This window comes from Thunnus thynnus, chromosome 6 (genome assembly GCF_963924715.1).
Source record: "Thunnus thynnus chromosome 6, fThuThy2.1, whole genome shotgun sequence".
In the NCBI taxonomy this organism is placed as follows: Eukaryota; Metazoa; Chordata; class Actinopteri; order Scombriformes; family Scombridae; genus Thunnus; species Thunnus thynnus.
Window position 1 is genome coordinate 8,127,894 of NC_089522.1, and position 20,095 is coordinate 8,147,988.

The following is a 20,095-nucleotide window of genomic DNA, read 5'->3' on the forward strand; positions in this document are numbered from 1 at the left end:
CATGGTCCTAACCAAAACCAGCTTTAATCCAAATACAACCATTTGATTGGGGGAGCTTGTTGGAACAGGACACAGGTGTAAACTCAGCCAGAGAGGCAGGATTTTAAGTGAATAAAACCTTGAAGTTTTCCTCTGATGCACTGTGTCATATAATACCTCACTAGAGTATAATATATCACCACCATGACCACATGGGGGCAGTGTCTCCTTATGCTTCCACTAACAGGAAAGGACCTGCTCACAGGAGTTCTCAGTCCATTGCACTCAAAGTCTCCCTGCAACGTTTCTATTTCATGCATCAACATCCCTGATGCAACATGTTAAGTATTTATCATGACGCCTGCTTGATAAATGTGTACTTTGTCTAAGTGGTGGAAGTTAGTCAGTAGTGCGACTGTTACAGGAGGAAAAGAAATTGCTATTGTAATTGTTAACTGTTTACTTTACCCTTAAGTCCACAGACAATGGCAATGATAAATTGCAGAAAAACATAAATATTATGAACTATTTGCATTATGTAAAAAGCCTGATATATCTTATTCCTTTGTTGCCATGGAGCTCCATTGTTCAAAAACTTAAACAAATCACTGAGCCGCACTGTTGCACTGGGTGACTTGTTCCTTCATTACCGCAAACACACACGGTGGTTTATTTTGGCTCAATCCTACGTTCACTGTTCTGCTGCCATGAATTAGGACACCAAAATGAGGATTCATCTAAATACACTATTTACTTCTGTCTGAGTAAAGTTTGCTAAAAAACTAAAGCTGTTTAAAGAGATTACATAGACTTTTTGAGAAATTAAACAATATATTTTTATCTGTTTTTGAAGATTTACATCTGAAGTAGAGCCAAAGGTTTGGGCGGGCTGAATTGGAAACATACTAACACGTGGTTGGTTGGTTTTTCCACATGATATAGAATATTAACAAACGTATCTAGACAGACTGAATGCCACAGAAGCCTCATTGTATATATTAGAGCACATTTTCTATTTGCAAAGATAAGAGACAAACCGTTTCATTTCCCTTGATGAATAACTGCAGCCCACATTTAGGAGAGATTTGTCTAGATGATAGCAACTAAAGTCAAGGCCAATAAATTTAAAATAAAATAAAAAATAGGTTTTGCACTACAGTTACTATAGTTTTAGAGCCTGTTGTCATGCAGTGTCATGCCTCAGAGACTCATGTCTCACTGCTCACAGAATGTGAGCAGCAAAAACAAGCAAAACTCCCTGTGAACATGCTGCATACACTGTTCACACAGACCAGACTCTCACAGTGTTGACTGTATCGATTGTCAACATTGATACATTTTACATATTCTTTCACCTTGACAAGACCCAACACTGTGACTTGCTCCTTTTCATAGGAAGCCAGAGAATTACTTTGTTTACGGACAGACAGTTAGACACAGACAATAAATGCTGCAGCTATTATACTAACACTAAAAGGAGCGTTGCTGCTATGAATGCTAATGCTGTTATTGCCACTACTTAGTATATTACTTCTGCTACTATTAACTACTAGTGCTAAATATTGCTACATCTGAATGCCTGCTGGTGTAAGGATAGGGGACGACTTAAGAGCCTCATTATGGAGTTATTGACAGAAAAATGCAATTGATTGGACCATTTTCGCTCTCTCCATTCAACTCAGTTCATGGTTTCTGCAGCGTAGCCAAACAAACAAATGCATTAAATAATGTTGACTACAATGAGGCAAACTATCCATAAATAAGATGGAAATGTATTCAGATGTACATCAAACAAAGCAGAATTCAAATCGTTTATAAGAGGAAGAAGGAAAACTCACGTTGTCAGCAATGCGTGGAGGAGCTAGGACTGGACACATATGAAGTGATTATCTGGTCAGTCAGAGCACATCTGAGCACACCTGGAGTCACTTAATCTAAACAGGGGAGTCATGTCAGGGATAAATTGTGTCTTGGTCCTCTGGGGGCAGCGTTCTGGGAATTCACAGCATTGTTGCATTGGAGACACAGGTCACCTCTGACACAGGCCTGTTGGTTGGACCTCACTGCAGGTTCAAAGTCAGTCACACATTTGTCGTAGGGAGATTTACAATCTGACCAATATACACCCGCTGTTGTTAGACACACACCATAAACCTGTAATTGGAAAAAAAAAAAAAAAAAAGGAGAAACAGAGGCAGGATCCATCGTCCAGGACTGCCAGACATGCAATAGTGTCATTCGGTATGTACAGAGGAGACAGAAGTAGCAGCAGAATTACAGTATGGTTTAACAGGAAGCAATGTTAAGTAAATAAAGTGCAAAACTTATCATTTTGAGTAAATAGCTTGAGGCAAAATGTGAAAGTGGAGTGAAGAATGTGGACAAATAAGATAAAGAAGATTGTGTCCAAACCTGTTTAGACTTCCATTTGTTTAGGTTTTTATTTTTTGTACTGAGTCCGTAGTTAACTTCTATGTCATGTTGTTTTTCATGCATTTTTTCTCTATTTTTGTGTTATCTACTCTAGAAAGGTGTTATATAAAGTGTATGTTTATATTATAAATAACTCTTTCTGCTGCTCACTCTGCCCAGGTTGTAATCCAGCCTTGGTATGGTCATCTTTTTTCATTTATCTCTATGTGTCCGTGCACTGTTTAGATTTTTCTGCAGTTGTTATGGCGATATAACATCAGTCATACAACAGAAAGATGATACATCCTATTTCAAACCAGAACCCCCCCATTCCCACCCCAACACAGAAACAAGAGGGGTCATCCTGCATATAAAGCTTTTGACAGAAAGAGACAATACACAATACAATACTTGAGGGAATATTTTCCTGTCTTGACCTGCATCCTATATGATATTCTTTCATGTGCAGCCACTTTCTCTCACCCAGTCACCCTTTTCTAAAAAAAAGGAGTCTCTCCAGGCGTCTTCCGGTTCCTGAGAATGATTTGCCGTCCAATCATAATTGCCATCTGGGTCCAATACTTCAGTGAAAAAGCAGATAACAGCTTACAGTCTCCTAATATATAAAGCTTTGGACAGAATACAAACTGTACTTTAATGACTTGTCACAGTTTAGATTTTTCTAAAAATGGCATTAGCATTTTAAATCTGTCTGGTACAGCAGAGTTTTCATCATCTCCTCGGTACATAGAAACAAAGTTTGTCAACACGTTGGATGAAATATAACATTTATTGGAAATGATAAAACGACCCATGCTGCAGAGCCAGGAAGTGTGTGGGTGACAACAAGTGCTTTTACAATGTGTCATCATTTTCCAAAGAGTCATTTTGCCCGTATGATATTATGCATGAAATAGACTCAGCATAAATATAACCATAAAAGCCACGTGTTGACAGTGGAGTGAAGTGTGTTGGGAAACGATCATCTCACACCAAACAGAAATATTGCTTGGACACGGTTCAATAGTAGGATCTTTATTATGGATCTATTCTGTGAACTTCGATCACCTTCAAAGCTGAGTAACGTGAGGTTTATAACTTGTTTTGATTCATGAGGAAGCATATCCCACATAGATGTGTAAACCTTGCTAATTTCTTAATGATAACGAGACCTTGATAAGGAGCATTTTGAATCATCAGAGGATACTTTCCTCTTCCTCAATAAACATCTTGGTAACAAAACACACAGAGTGCCAAGAGCCAGAGGGCCAAAGATTATTTGAAGAACGTGACTATATTGCAGTTGTGGGCCATAAAGATAAGTTGATGGCTTAAACTGGCTTCCAGTAAATTGTGAAAATGGGCCCTCATAAGCTTGTAAATCAATATTTATCTTGTTTGGCTGCATTGTTTTGAAGTTCTTTTTAACCTCACCTATCAAACCTAAACATGACCTCTGTCCATGAGCGGGAAAACACCTTGTTTGTTATTTGATTTGTAGTACAATTTATTAACATTATCATTTATGACACACAGAGAGGCTCGAATATAAACTACAGGTAAGGAATGACATGTATTTTTCAAAAATTGGAATTACAGCTTCTGCAGGTTTTGTAGCCTTCAGCTCTAATATTTTAGGCCCAAACTAAACTCATCCTACTAACATGCATTCCAGCTCTCCACATCTTGGCAGCTCATTAAAGTTGCAGTGAGTTTCACTCGGCTCTGAGGAGAAGATACAGACAGGACAAGCTCCAGGAACCCATTCATCCATTCACAGTTTCAAAATTCAGTAAGACTCCCTCCCAGTGGTTTCCACACTGGAAAAACTGCAACGTTGCTGAGGTTGTAGAGAAGGTAGACAAACACCTGGAGATGGTTACCTCATAATCAGCTAACTGGTGTCTGATATTACAGCTAGCTTTAGTGTTTCATGTTAACCAATGTATCCTCAGCATCGAGTTTTCTTGTTATATATGACATATTAGATCTCATATTTAGTCTATAAATCTACATAATCTACAAAACAGAATCTACAAACATTCTACATATAACCTAATAAATATATATGTTATCAACCAGTGATGTTTTAAATAAGACAAATGTGAATGAAACAATTTACTGAAATACTAATTAATGAGAATTTGAACATATGTCACCCACCGAATACTACTACCACTACTACTACTACTACTACTACTAATAATAATAATAATAATAATAATAATAATAATAATAATAATAATTGACTCTATTGTCGGTTTTTGATATTTAAAAAAAATCTGTGGGGTTAAAATGTCAAGTTTATGACATCATAGTGACCTAGTGGTCAAAGACTGATACCACATAAACACAACATCCTTGGTTCAAATCCAGCAGGGACCTTTGTTGCAGGTGATCCTCCTCTCTCACATTTCTACTGTACTGTATCAAATAAGGCAAAACTGCCCAAAAACTGTCTCAAAATATGAGAACTTTCAGAGCAAAGTTTATGAAATTTTGAATCATTTTCAACTTATTGTGTAAAAAGTTTACAGTTTGACCTGGTAGAGGAAAATGGAAAAGGTTTATCATCTGTGGAGCAGGAATGTGTGGGAGTGGATTTATTTATTTTTGGCTGGTAGTGATACTAAAGGAAAGGTCATGGGGTCACCGAGGAGAGTCAGATTCATCCTCTGACAACCAACTTTGACTGACCAAAAAAATGATGATCAAAGTGTTGCTCTGGACCTCCCAACATAGCAACTAGAGGAGCAACAATCTGAAACATGTCAAGTATTCGGTGTTTTTGTTCCTGCAGGTTGGATAAGCCTCTGAAAGAATTCACTCCAGAATTCACTGGACTCTACTGAAACTTGACATGATAATCAAAATAAAACTACAACTGCTAAGTACAGCTGGAGGTGGTGATAAGGGGGCACAAGCACATAATTTGACATACATGGACTGTATAACTGTTAAAGTGTGTGGACAGAGTTCACAACAGACAGCAGAGAAAAACAGGAGGATGATATTGTGACTTTACATAGACCTGCCAATGCAAGCAAGCAGTAAATGTGACTATAAAAAAGTCACACACACAAAACACATTTAATGAATATGAACTGAGGTTATCAGCCTATATTTGAACACATGACCTCACAGTCACAGTGCACGTGAGCACAACACAGCTGTGAATAACCTAATGATCTGCATCACTTAAGCATTACAAAATATTGTGCTGGCGATCAGTATGTCACATTGAATTTGTTAAAGGGAGAGTTATTTTTGCAGCCTCTTATGCCTTTAACACCCAGTGAACAGAGAGAGCCCCCCCGTCCCTCCCCCCCTCACGCCACGTAGTTGAACCCAGGACTTTGTGGTCATAGCCAGCACCTTTACCCACCTTAACACTGGTGAGCACACTGTCTTTTGTTTGCACAACATCAAAGTTAAACATAGCAGAGGTTTATGTAAATGAACAAAGCTGAAGTTCAAATATTCAGAAAAATTACAAATTTACAGATAAATGGCTGAAAGACAAATCACATGACTGCGATCAACAAAGACATATTCTGTGATATTTTAATGAAGTTTGACCAACACATTTGGCAATTTAGGACATGTTTGTACAGTACATATTACACCAAAATGTTTACTGCCATTGCATTGTAGATTTCAAAAACAAAACAATCTGTGACTCAGTTTTGGTAACATTTGAACAAATATATTCGAAGTTTTGAGAGTTAATCGATAATGCAAATTTTGAAAAGATAGAGTGAGGGAGTTCATAATGAAGCATTAGTTGCAGTGAACATATTGCAAGATGTGTTTGTATTGGAAAAACATAAACATTATTGAAAGTTATTTATAGCACCATCATCAGGTCAGAGGATGTGATATTTGCTGCCTGGGTAATGGATACATTTTTGAATGTGTACACTAAGTTTGAGCACTGTTGTTATGGTTTCTGAGATCCAGACACTTTTAGTGAATAATAACAACAATAATAATAATAATCATTACAATTCCAAGATAATAATCATCTGTATTATCATCAGCATCATTAACAAATGCATCTGCAGTTGTTTGGAATCAAAGTCACTCAAACTACATCATATCAGAGGTGGACAAACTGGTTTAAACAGTCATCAAACCAGTATAACAGTCTCCTTGTTCCAACCAGCTGCCTCAGAGGAAACATTGTATGTTTTACATTGAAAAAATGCAAGAGCAAAGGTTTTGCCCTTGGTGGCTTCATGAACGAGGTTGAAAATATCATCTTTGCTCTCTGGCGTTTGAGTAAATGTTAGGTCGAGTGGAGAGACAGTCAACATTGTGTCATTTTATAGCCTGCCTGCACACACACAGCCTCCTTGCTCACGTGTATCCTTCCCAAACCTCAGCAGCAGGTTCACCCAAACCCTCCATCCTGTGAGATAACTCACCGTAGCTTATTACCTTCACCTGGCCACCCACTAAATCTTTGACACTGTTTTTATGAAGCCGAGTTCATAGATTCCAGGAAGGGGAATAAAACCGCTTTTGATTGTATACCTTCTTCTTCCTCAAAGCACTCACGACTCAACGCCCAATAAATGACTTTGCTGATATGATACGGCAGTATTTGTGTTTAGGTTACTAAATAACCAAGTCGGTAAGGCAGCTGTTATTGCAGACACATGCTACTGCTAAAGGCACGTAGCCCTTATTCATTACCATACAATAAAATGAGTAATCAAACAAAAACTCAAACAAACATCCTTCAAGTCATCTTAATGAGTAGGAGCCTCTTCCTGCTGGATATTTGTTATTTTTATTTCCTGAGTTAAATATTGGATGAAGGAAAGTCTTTCAAATACTAATTTGGGGAAAATGTTCCACTCTAGTGCTCCTCTCTGTTTAAAGGTGATTTCCCCCTGTAAGACCAAACATGACATCATTTTTGTCATTGCGTAAAAAGGAACATTTTCAAGATAAACATGCATCAGTTTGAGGGTTACTACTCTGGGAACAGCATGGCTACTACTGATGTGTCATGCTGACCAACGACTCTGTATGCCAGCAAGGAAGTGAAACAAGAGGCTATTCACATAGAGTGGTGCTCCGGTGAGAAGATATTCCTGTATCGCCACCTGTGACCTTATCACTGACTAAATGGAAATGAATCCTTTATATGTATTGTGCAGCTTAAGCACACAGGCTGATGCAAAAGCTATGTGGTTTGTTTGCCTTATGCAAGTTTTGTTTAAGTGTGCATGTATGTGTGTGTGTGTGTGTGGCACCACACAGGCTGTCTTGTTCAGTCAGTATTTTGTTTCTTAGGGGGGAAAGGTGCAGTCTGTAGAGTCTTTTTTAGAGAGACGGTATTGACAAGAAAGAAAAATGGAGCTGTCAGTTGAAGGATCTCAATTATGTATATTGGGCTGCAGGTGAGGGGTATTTGCATTATGTGTGTGTGTTTTTGTGAGGGTGAGGTGACAGTGAAGACCAGTAGAAAGATATCAACATAGAAAGAGACAGGAAGGGGTGGTGAGAGGGCAAGAATGTGTATTCCTTTCCTTGAAGCCTTGAGGCTTCCCCCTCCTCCTCCTCCTCGTCCTCCTCCTCCCCGCCCCCAAACAACATCTCAAGGACAACAACAAATTGTTTAAACTTATTTGCATAAAGTGCTAAAAAGGGAGTTGACAAAGCAGGGCAGGTGATACCAGCCAACGGACACAGAGGAAGGAGGACCAAGAGCTGACACAGCCAGAGCACACAACCACTCTCTCTCACACACACACACACACCACCACCACACACACCTGTGACTCCAGCAGAGCATTCAGACCAGTACGGAGGAGGACTTAAGCCTAGGCAGAGACACAGTTAACAGCTCAAAACTCCCTGGTGGGATCTCAGAAGTCAGTTGACTTTGGCTCCAGAAAAATGCTTTTTCGAGTGCAAGGGCAGTGAGGTGACCGAGAGAGATAACGAGAGGATCATCTGACACCTTCTTCAGTCAACAGGTAAACTGAACCTTTGCTCTGAATGTTGCCTTGAGCCATTGTGCTTGTAACACTACTTTTTTAGGGGGTTACTGTTGTAGAGTTTAACCACAACTATTGGTCTAATTCAAGCATTTTCTCAGTGAAAACCATAAATACGACCTAACTGCATTACAGTAAGTTAATAGATTATCCTACAACCTTTATTCCGTAACTTAGCTGAGCAGTGAATGTGACAGTACAGGTGGATTATAATCATCATGAGGTGGATAACAGAACCTCAGTAGTAGCCGCACCAATTCGTAGTCACATTTCATTAGCAGTTTTCTGGAGAGGGCATCTGTGTCCTGAGTCCTGCATTGTCTGTCGTGTTTACACATGTGCTATCAGATCTGTATTTGCCTGCACCGCCTCATGTTCAGTTAAACTGTCTGCAGTAGTGCCCCCCCCCCCCCCCCACCACCACCACCACCCTAGTTCAAATGGCAAGTAGCTCAAGTTTCACCCACTTTTACAGGTAGGGCAGGTAGGGCAGCAATGAAGATGACGGTTGACGGTTGGTGTCCTACAGATACACATAGCTGAGCAAAAGCTAAACAAAGAGACATAAAAAAAAAAAAAAGAAAGACAGCTTCGATTTGACTAATATACAAATGAAGTCTTGTGACTGACAAGCTGTGATTTGCACACTAAATGGGTCAGTGGGGCAGGTGAGAAAAACATGTGCCACTGATAGAGATAAAGGGGCCATATATATATTGAAGCAAAAAGCAGTATTCTGACCAAAGGAAATAAAGTGACCTCTCCCATGTTTGAAGTTGGTATTTTGGGTTCAGCAAGACTTAGTCTGAGTTAATGTTTGACTCTGCTGTACATTATCTGACCCTTCAGTTTGTCCCCAAAGCCCTGTGGATTGCTTTTCCTTACACCTGGACTCTGGTCAGTTTTTTAAACAAAAGGCGAGGGCTTCAATGTTCTTTTTACAGCTCACGTTGAAAAAACATGTTACAGGCTTTTGTGGTGTAAATAGGCAGTAAATAGGCAATTAGACCATCTCTACCTTAAGTAAAGAGTCTGAAACTAGATTTGTAACCAGACTGTGTTGACACCAGACAGCACCACACATATCTTGCTTAATTTTCTGAAAACAAGGGACATACTGTATATTCACTAATGCGATGGTATAATTTAATAAGCTGTTCTCAGTGAAGTCTCACATGTATCTGGAATGTGTGAATGATTGTTGGAGGGTCATAAGATGATGTAAATAGCATATTTTTGCATTTGTAAATAAGACCAGTTGGCATTTAGATAGAGAACTGTGTAATGTCCACACTGCATTCCTGCAGATTAAACAGTGGAAACCTCGAGCTGAGAAAGAAGCTAAATTTGTTACCAAATCACATTCAACATTAAAACTTCACACAGGTGCTGCTCAGACCGAGACAGCTGAGCAGTGACTTTATTTATTAGACCTGAGTCTACAAGTTCATTAATTGTTTTAATCATTTCACTGTAAAACAGAGATCAAGCAAAGATGCTGTGCATATATTTGAATCTATTTGATATACATATTAAAAATTACATCAGGGGAGCTACATCTGAACCTACTGTTTGAAAAATCATTAGGAGCACATCAAAGTAGAGCCTGAGGCTGCCACCAAGACTCCTTTCACTTTATGGGCTTTCGACAGTGTTAGACTGTCTTGTTGTCCGGTGCTCGGTTGGTTGTTGTTTACTTTAGTTCTCGCACTACAGGTAACATAGCCTGGGGCTTTGGAAAACTATTTCTCCTGTTAAAGACCTTGAGCTTGATCACTACGACCTGCAAATGATCAGAAACATACAGCACTGATTAACCTAATATGAACTTTAATAGGTGTGAATGAACACACTGTGTAAATAGACAAGTGAGCTATGAATATGCCAACAGTCAAAATGATAACGGCATAGCTGTAGAGAGCCAAAGACAATGTCAGCTCTGCCCGGCTGTGGTTTATTCCTGCCTGTTCAAATACAAATGAATTTTAACTGCATTATGGGTTGCTATGGGGTACTATTCGAGATGTTTTTTTTATTTTGTTTCCGTTTGTCTAGTCATCTTTTAAAGCTGCTCCTTTAGCACACTTAAGCAGCCTTGTTTGAAAATGAGAAGCACCTGCGTAAATATTTGAATGTTTGAAGGGCTTGAATTCTTCAGTTGTCTGCTCTCTCATTGGACACAGGTAGAGTATATCCATCTTAGTGGTTGGTGAGGTGGGGTTAATAAAAACAGTGGTGAGTTGAATTTTTATCAGGATACACTTAAGTGCAGGAGGCTCAGGATTTGATTTGTCACGTGCTGTAGGTGGAAAACATTTCCAGCAAATGGCCACACCCTATAACAGAATTTCAATTTGTGCAGTAAGGAAACTGAGTCATTATCAGCAGTTAGGGAAGGCTTTAAACTGATAATACAGGTGTAATTTAACAGAAACATCCGCCCTCATCCAAAGAAAGCATGTTTGAATTTAGTAGGGACAGAGACAGAGAGAGTCGACGGTGCAGGAATTCCAAGGGTAGATGGAGCGATTACACAGAGAACAAGCAGGGACTTTGTGCAGAGTACTGGGGCAGGACCAGTCCTGAGGGCATAGAGAGGAGAACACCTGTGCTCTGAACATCCTTCATCCATAACACACAAACACATGGTCTCCTTCACGTTAGGGGCCTTTAATACCTCAAACACAACACCGGCAGGGAGGTTATTATCATATGATGTTCTTACTGTCCTACAAAAATTAGACAAGGAGACCCAGAAGGGAGCAGCAATTAGCTCATCAAGTGTCCTGCAGACTTTAGAGTAGACTTGACTTGATTATGGTCCAGGTGACCCACACTGACCCAAAATGTCTATTAGCTTCTGTACGGTTCTTGTACTGTGCTGACTTCTATCTGACATACATGCTCAAAAAGTCACATTAACAAAGCGGCCTGTGTCTGTCTCTGATGCTGTCCCAGATAGGCCACATACTGTAACTCACCAAAAACAATCTTTCACCAGTTGCTGGATGAAAGGCTCTGTACCTGTACCAGCTGGTGTGCATGTTTGCATACTAGAAACTACTGGCTTCCATTATATCCAAACTTCTCCTTAAAATGTTTAAAATACTCAAGTCTTTTGAATACTTGTAAACACTACATGCAAGATGTTACATGTAAACTCCATTCAGTAACACAGATAAGCTTCTATCTGAGCTATGTGGACAAGATATTTCAGACATTCTAGTGCTATCTGTGTTAATGACATAAACAGGTTATACTGTATAGGTTTTCAGAGTCTGTGCAGTGTCAGTTTTATACTGTATCAGGGGTCAATTTGTTAGTTGTTAGCATTTCTACCGACAAAGAGAAGGTCTATGAAGAAATGCTGTCAGTCACTACTAATTAGTCACTGTTCAGTGCCCAGGGATGCTAACTTAGCACTATGTAGCCCTTTAATGGACTGCTAGCACTGAATACAAATGTGTTATATGTATCAATAGATTATATTTTCGTCTCGTTCTAGTTTTCATTTTCAAAAGGAATGTCCTATTGAAAAAATAGACAGGATACAATGATACAGCAAAGTAAATAACTGCTATCCAGCGAGTTGTTCGTGGGTAGACAGCTAAAAGCCACTGTGAATGCCAATAGCCTAAAATAGCTAGCAAGTTATCACTTGGGCTACACTCTTTTGGTGTACATTGATCAACGTTTGGTTGCTTAATCCTTGGGATAGATTACAGAATCTATATTTGCCTATACCTTTGTTGACATAGAGGTATGTGTAAGTGAAACAGATAAGAGAAGAGAACAGCAATATTCTACAGAATGGATATGTCATCATTGTTTACAGTACATATACTGGTAATGCGAGGACCATGAAGTTTGCACTCTGATTGACTCTGTGTCCAGGTCCTGAGCAAGCAAAAAACACCCACAGTCACCATGCTTCACATGTACAATGACTTGCGCATTATTGCTGGGCTCAATGGGAAAATAGAGTTATCTATTTAGCAGTGACCATGACACTCAGCTAATGATATCTCGGAGTGTCACTGCTCAAGTCATTCATTGGTCAAGCATTAGTTATAATGCTTGAATGCTGGTCAAGCATTAGTTATAATGCTTGACCAGTACCAAACTGTAGTATTAAGGGTCATGAACATGGCATGCCTTGGCTTTTCTTGCTCCGAGTGGAAAATCTTTTATTGCGTATAAGAACACTGTGTCTGTCTAAACAAATCACATTCACGCTGTACCTGCAGAACATTGTGGGTAAAAGTGGGGGTGGTCCTTTCCATTCCTGTCCCAGCATGTCACTTAACTGACTCATTTGTTTGTGCTTGTTGCTGTTGCTTTAGTGAACTCACAATATCACTGAACACATTCGACACATTTTACATCACACTCGTGATTGAATTATTCATTGACAGACCAAAATCCTGTCAGCCTTGTAATATTATCTGTGCTCTGTGTCATGTTAAAATAGTTTAAAGTCCAACAGTCAGCAAGCAAGAAACTGGGCTGTATAAAATGTGCACTGACTGACTGAAATCCTGTTAACTTGTTGGGATTATGGCTGTGCATGACTGAAAAAAAGGGTTTGCACTTGTTTGCGCTGTTTTAATCTTATCTGCCGCCAGATACCATCTGAAATATGAAAACTAATCTCCGCTTTTCATTCATTGTTTTTTAAAGATAATCCAGAAGTTAAGGACAAAGCAGGAAGAGGGAAGAAAGGTGTCCAATAGAGGCGGAACAAAGGAGAGATTGGAGATGGAACAGCCTCAGCCGATTTGGCACACACAGACAGCAATCCAGGATGTGGCTGGACCGCTGCAAAAGAAGTTGTCAGTCATGAGCCAGAGCCAGCTGGAGTGCGTCATTTGCTACAACAGCTACGACAACGTCTTCAAAACACCCAAGCAGTTGGGGTGCACCCACACCTTCTGCCTGGAGTGCCTCTCCCGTCTCATGGTAGTCTCGCAGACAGACCAGAATGGCGACGATGGCAGCAAAAACCTCACTTGTCCCTTCTGCCGCCAACTCACTACGCTGTCTGAGGAGGGACCCCCGGGCCTGACTACCGACCAAGAGGTCCTGTGCAAGTTGCCCAGCCACCAGCAGCAGGAGGAGCCGGTGTGGATAGAGGGGCAGAAGCTATGCTACAAAACCCCGAGGCAACCCGGCGTGGGCACACCTGACAGTCCCACGGCCTTCTGCGTCTGCATCGACATTGGGGCCACCAAGCCAGTGAATGCCCCAGTCCCGACACGTTCCCGTTTTGGCCTGCTGGACCGGCTGGCAGACTGGAAGAGATTGGTGCTCTTCATTGTGCTCATGGTGCTGCTTGTTGTCGTCGTGTCGTGGCCACTGCAGTGTGTATTCAACACTGGAAAATTGCGCTGTACGAAAGACGACATCAGCCCCACTAACGCCTCTACTCCCAGAACACTTAGTAATTAAGAATAAACTGTCAGAGTGAAGGGACTTCACTGTAAATGTATATAGTATTGTAAATTTATATATCAGTAATACTTTCAATATTTGACACTGTAAATTTTTTGTGCATAATTGCAGTTGTGATAAGTGCAAATGGTTTTTGCTACACACAACACCTCAGATTTTAAACCTGCAACAGAACCACAGATGTTAAAGCCACTATGTGTAGGCTTTTTACATTTCGAGCGTTGGCACCCCCCAGTGGTAGTTTCAAAAAAGACACTGTAGCAGACCTGACAAGGGGACACTGAGACAAATGTGCTGTACCAATTTTCACCTGAACTTTATGCCATTTTCTACAAACAACAACTCATGCCACCAAATAATTTGAAAGATACTATAATCATTATATGATTCTCCACATAAGGGCTTTAACTCTACAAAGCTGGAGATCATCTTTCTCAACAGTCCTACATAAGCAGGACGTTACTAAACTGTTCATACAGGCTTGTAAAGACTGACATACAGTATGTCTATGTACTTTCACTCAAATCATTTTCAGTGTCACTAACACATTCACAGATGTCATATGTTTGCACTTTAATCAACCTGTTGTTTGAAATTGAACAAGAGTTCGAGTTGTGTGCCACTTGAAAATGCGCCTCAGATCACACTGGGCCTGAATGTGAAACTGTAACTTGAGGAACAGCAAAACTCAAATTATTATAATTGTTGTTTTTAGCTGTTAGAGCTTCTCACAGCACGAGAGGTCCTTTTCTTGGCATTGCAGTCATTTTGGGAGCCACTAGTAGTACTATAAACTGGTTTGATGGAATCTGTTGTCATATTCAGACACTTGGCAGAGTATCAGATAATGGAGAGCACGAGTGGATTGTTTTGCTGCTCAACATTCAGCGATGACGCTGTTGTATTCAAGCCAAACAGTGTTTAAAATGCTGCAATTTGTTAATGATGTGAACTTTGCTCTGCAAATATCGGTTGGCTGAAGAACAACAAATAGTTTCTACTAACAAAAACAAAGGTCTGTCACAAAAGGAAGTGAATGTAATTACAATGTGCCAACTGAAAAGTCTGTAGTATATATTGTACAGTTGATCTGTGTGTTTTCATATGTCCTTGTTTACAGAACTCGAATAAAAAAGTGAGGTACAAGCTCAGATCTTGTTTCTGGGAAATAACATTTGAGCATGACAACCTCATTATTAAGATGGATATCATTTGGTGGTTTATCATGTTCACGCATTCTCCCTGCGTCTTAAAAACTAAATTTACGGCAGCATCAGTTTGGTGGTTTAATCTGTCTGACAAGCAGGTGCAGTAAATTCTCTCCGAATAACACACCACTCCCAAAGAGCTTGTATACAAATTAAAAAGAAGTATTAGTTTCAGTTGCTTAGTTGCTAAGCAGCCCATCCATTCAATGTCCACTGTTCGTCATTTCCTCCCTTAAAGTCTTGACTATAAAAGCAAAGCCCTGCCTAGTCTGGACAGGAAGTTGCTGTTATGTGTTTTATGTATTCCTGGATTAGGTGCGTCAGATTGAGGAAAAATTAGGTTGTGGGGTTTTCCACGTGACTCACTTATAACACGAGGTTGATGAGGCAGTTACGTTCAATTCAAACGTTCATTTAGGAGTGGCTGTAATAAAACATCAACTTCCTGAAACTGTGTTGAAAGTGCCAGTAAATATGGTTAACTATTAAATGCAAATAAGGAAGGCTCAGTCGTTGATTAAAGATGGCTTTCTCTGAATAAGTAAAGTTAAAAAGGAAGACAATAATAAATCGTGTGTGTAAAAAAAAATGAGTAATAGCTTCTTAGTTAGTTAGCTGGCATTATTTTGCTCTGGAGAATCTAAACTAAACCTTTTCAAGAAAGAAGCTAGTTATGAAGTTGTCAATGTATGTTTTTCCCTTCTTTCCAGTAAAACAGAATAAACAGGCTTTTTCTTTGTGGAAGGCAGCTACATAAAACTCTTTGATTCTACAGTTATGCTGCTCATGTGTTAAAATGCTGAAAATAACAGTTAAAACATCACTAATTTAAAACTCATCATTCTTGTTTTCCCCCTTTTACCATTCTTGAACAGTTTCTACGGGCCATTTCATCCATGAAATGATCTGTCATTACTGGTGAAATTGGTGTTTTTCTGGAGTTTGTTTCCTGTCTCGCCTTTCGATATTAATATTAGTTAACTGGTGTTCAATGAGCATTTTTCCAATTGAAGAGACAACTTGAGTGGATGAGATGGAAAGCCGCAGCAGGGTCCAACACAAACACCAGCTCATAAGACACCGCCCAACGTTCTCTGCCGCTTCTCTACAAACAGGGACAGCACCTGGAGGCAAAAAAAGCCCCTGTTTGTTACACTGATCTTTCTTTCATTTTGGGGCACAGTTTCCAGGGAACTTTTTCCTAAAATGGTCAAGATTCTCTGTTTCCTTCCTTCAGTTGTAAACCTGCTCCACATTCACGAGTGAAAACAACAGAGACAAGCAAAAATCATGTGTAAATTTAGATAGTGCCATCATAGATTTTTATTAAACTATATGATAATAAACCATTTTGATGCCATTTCTGGCAGCTCATTGCATCAGCAGTTGTAGCCTATACAGCAAGAAGGCGTCAAGGCAGAGCCAGTGCAAGAAGAAGAAAACGGAAGAGCCTCCACTGAACATAGGAGCTCAGTATACTACGACTCACTTCAGGCATACTGTGACCAACAGAGGAACAAGGACTCAAAACAAAAAGATATCCACATCATGTTCAAGTAAATAAAAGAGGACAAGCAGAGAGAAAATACCATGTTACCACTGCATACCTCCATGTACACTGGTTCAACTCAGAGCCAGAATTTACTTATTGATGGTAAAATTACACCAATAATAATAATAATAACAATAATAATAACAATAATAATAATAATAATTCAGACACAATACAAAATGCAAGAATGGACAAAACAATCAATTAGAAATATACAATTTGAAACATATCACCAAATGAAACAAGAAAAAAAAAAAAAAAAGAAAACAACAAAAAAAACAACAACACTGATGGCAAAAATCTACTGCACTACCAAAAATACTTCCACATCCAAAGGACATCCAGACAGCCTGAGGCCAAAGATTCAGCAGTTTCACACTTTCAAGTATTTGATGTTTCACTATATTATAAACAATTTGACCCAGAGAGGCAAAGTGAAAAACAATAAAAATCTAAATTATCCACAGCGCAAGATAGTTCAGGAACACAGAAACAAAACCACAAAAGTCATTAATCATTCATAGGACAAAGATCACATTTCAGGTGGGAAAAGGACAAAAGGGAAACCGGCGGGATTCAAACCTCCTCAATGTTCAAATTCAACTGAAGTACATCAAGTGGCGCAACGTATTTCTAACAGACATAGACCTTCACTGACACAGGGTATCAATGCCATTAATTTCATAAACATATAGCTTTTATTCACATGAGGAATTAACCATTAAAATACATGGCAACAATTTATACCGGTAAAAGTCTTAAAACTGACAGCCAGGTGGCAAAAATCACTAAATATTTGTGAAAAAAGCTTCTACTGATGTACTGAGGCCTTAATAAAAAAACACTGTGCTCTCATACGCCTTTAAAAGACACAACTGACAGGATGATATGGCTGCTGCAGGTTACGTCATCATTTTAATATCCTGCACAGGGCCGCGGTATCAAATTACAGCGCAATGACTGTGCACTACTATGTTACACCAGTACACGTTGATTACACTTAGCTTTATATTCAAATTATGTTTGTTAAGAATCACCATCTGCAGCCTCTCCATGAGCGCTGCAGCAGAAACTGGCTGATTTATGACTGAAGAAAAACATGTCTGTGAGTGTCCTTGACCTTGTTAGCTGGACACGTCTGTTGGTGGAGAACGGAGGAATGATCTGAGCAGAAACACCACCAACAACTGCTGCTCATTCATGGTTCATTTTGATGCTTCAAAATGAAAAAAAAAAGAAAGAAAAGATCATGACAACTTCCTACTGCGAGAGACAACGTTGTTTTTAAAGCTCTTCAGGAACATTAGGTAATTACATTTTAAACAAGCCAGGTCAAATTTCACCAACATATCTGCACTAGTATTTGAGTGGGATATTTTGGTGCTGATCCTGGAGGCTAAAAATAGTGGACAATCTGGCAGACAGCGTGGAGGGCTCAGTGCTCGGTGGCTCCGCCGCCATCCTTATCACATCAATGACGTCGGCTTACTCGCCCCGCTATCATCAAGCCTGGATTATGGCCATCTTCTAAATTACTTTTTGGAGACAAATCTATTCTTCAATCTCAGGCAGATGGCCATCTGGCCCACTGTAATCACCCCCTTTCCCTTGTCTCCTTGTGACAATCTCCTCCGACAGATGTTGAACCGCATCAGACCTGCTGATTAACGAGGGCAGCCAGTCAAACAAAGCCGTGAGACCGAGCTCAACTCCAAACCACTCATTCAGGAATCCTCTTCACCCATTCCCCCATCAAATATGAACTTCAGTCTACTATTCTCATCTAAATCAAAGTTAGTGCTGGGGATGCTGCTTAGACAATTGTGCTTAAACATGACCTCTTCCACCACAACGCACCTGTATAAATATGTATTAAAAAAAAAAAATCAACATCTTACATGTTACACAACCATGACACCAACAGTATCAACAAAACACTAAGAAATAATGAGAAGAAACTGATTATAAGAACAGACAAAACATTTTTTTCATGTTCATGATTGAGTTTGTACTCAAAGTGGGACAACTGGAGGTCACCTTCAGATGACAGACAGGACTGATGTGTATGTCCCAGTAACCATATGAAGTAAAGATGGCCTCCAATTCTGTTAAACAACCACAAAACAGCTGATTTGCATTTGCAACAGCACAGGAGATTACATACACAACTCTTTCACAAAAAACACTTTGAAAATCAGTCACATCCTCAAAAAAATAATAATAATAGAGTTCACTTTTACACCCAAAATTAAAATGACAACATTTTTTGAAAATTGCATGGGTTAGCTTGCCCCCCCTGTGCCTCAGGGTCCTGCAGCGGGTTACGTAACTGCCCCTGCTATCACTCAGCGGCCACGTTAATAACCAAGACAGCTGGAGAGACAGAACGCAGCACAAAAACAGTCTTAGGTTCGAATTCAAATGACAGCCAGCAAAGACAGAGATGGAGGGATAGCAAACAGAGTGATTTCTGGCAACGAGCGGACAAACAGCTTAGCTTTGACCTCTTCTCGGGTCCCGTCGTACAGCTTTGTTCAGTTCAGGCCCATGGCAGACTCCACGTTTAGTATCCGTCACACCAAGGAAAAATTGGTTGTTTCTCATGTCACCTTGGGTTTCCAGAGTTTGGAAAGAAGTAACAGCAGAGATGTAACAGCTAGATTACAGACACATCCTGTGACAAGGCACTTTCGCTGGTTAAGAGAGGGAAAGGCTTTGGAGGCTGAAGCAGAGCGGGGGGGAGATAGGGGGGAGGACAGGGGCCCTGAGTGTGGGCATTATGCTGTAGAGTCCTCCTCTCTACGGAGGGTGAGGTTTGACTCCAGACAGAGAGGTCCAGCAGCAGAAGAGGGGTCAGCTCACCACCTTCAGCCCAGGCAGGGTGCACCATTGTGGGGTGTAGTCAGAGCACCACAGTCCCTCCTCCCCCGAGGGATTCAGGCGCTGATGAAGCGACACCTCTGAAACTGAAGCAAACACAAACAGAGCAGCAGAGTTAATGGCCGGTGTCACTTTGAATCATGAGCACAAGGATCTGATTCATGATCTGGAGCTAAAGGCAGCATTTTCTCAGCATACACTACACCTGCCAGGTTATCTGGACAGAGAGACAGAACACATACAGAGAGGTAAAAACCAGAAACATGCTCCATGTTGGGCAAATCTGTCTTAAAAAGAATATATTTTTAAATTATTTTCTGTATTGGAGTGTAAAGGAGAACATTTTAGCTCAAGATGATGAAGAAGAACAGCTTATTCAAAATACTCATATTCATACTCAAACGTCTCTTTTCAGAAGTCAAGAGACAGCCAGTCAAACGGTTGAAATGTCCTAACTTCCAAAGCCACATGCAGAGCTCTGACAGTCTGAGATAAAATTCTATCAAAGTCGGTAAGTGTGGAAGCTGAATATCCAAGAGCCGACCAAAATAACAGCTTGTAGTAGCGGCTGGCTGATGCAATTCAAAATAAAAATATCCAGA

The 20,095-nt window shown here is 40.0% G+C and overlaps 2 protein-coding genes across 4 annotated transcripts in view; one reads left to right on the forward strand and one right to left on the reverse strand.

Moving 5' to 3' along the window:
* Positions 1–7,827: 7,827 nt before the first annotated feature.
* On the forward strand, positions 7,828–15,306 carry LOC137184125 (RING finger protein 223). The gene is made up of 2 exons (XM_067591514.1): positions 7,828–8,381; positions 13,083–15,306. Exon 2 carries the CDS (start codon positions 13,161–13,163, stop codon positions 13,848–13,850), a length of 690 nt encoding a protein of 229 aa, XP_067447615.1. The 5' UTR covers positions 7,828–8,381; positions 13,083–13,160; the 3' UTR covers positions 13,851–15,306.
* Positions 15,307–16,356: 1,050 nt separating this feature from the next.
* ptpn11b (protein tyrosine phosphatase non-receptor type 11b) overlaps positions 16,357–20,095 on the reverse strand; it is a 42,392-nt gene continuing 38,653 nt past the window's right edge. For all 3 annotated transcript variants that reach the window (XM_067591513.1, XM_067591511.1, XM_067591512.1), the window contains exon 16: positions 16,357–19,579. The gene's annotated coding sequence lies outside the window, so the exon portion shown is untranslated. The remainder of the gene's footprint in view (positions 19,580–20,095) is intronic.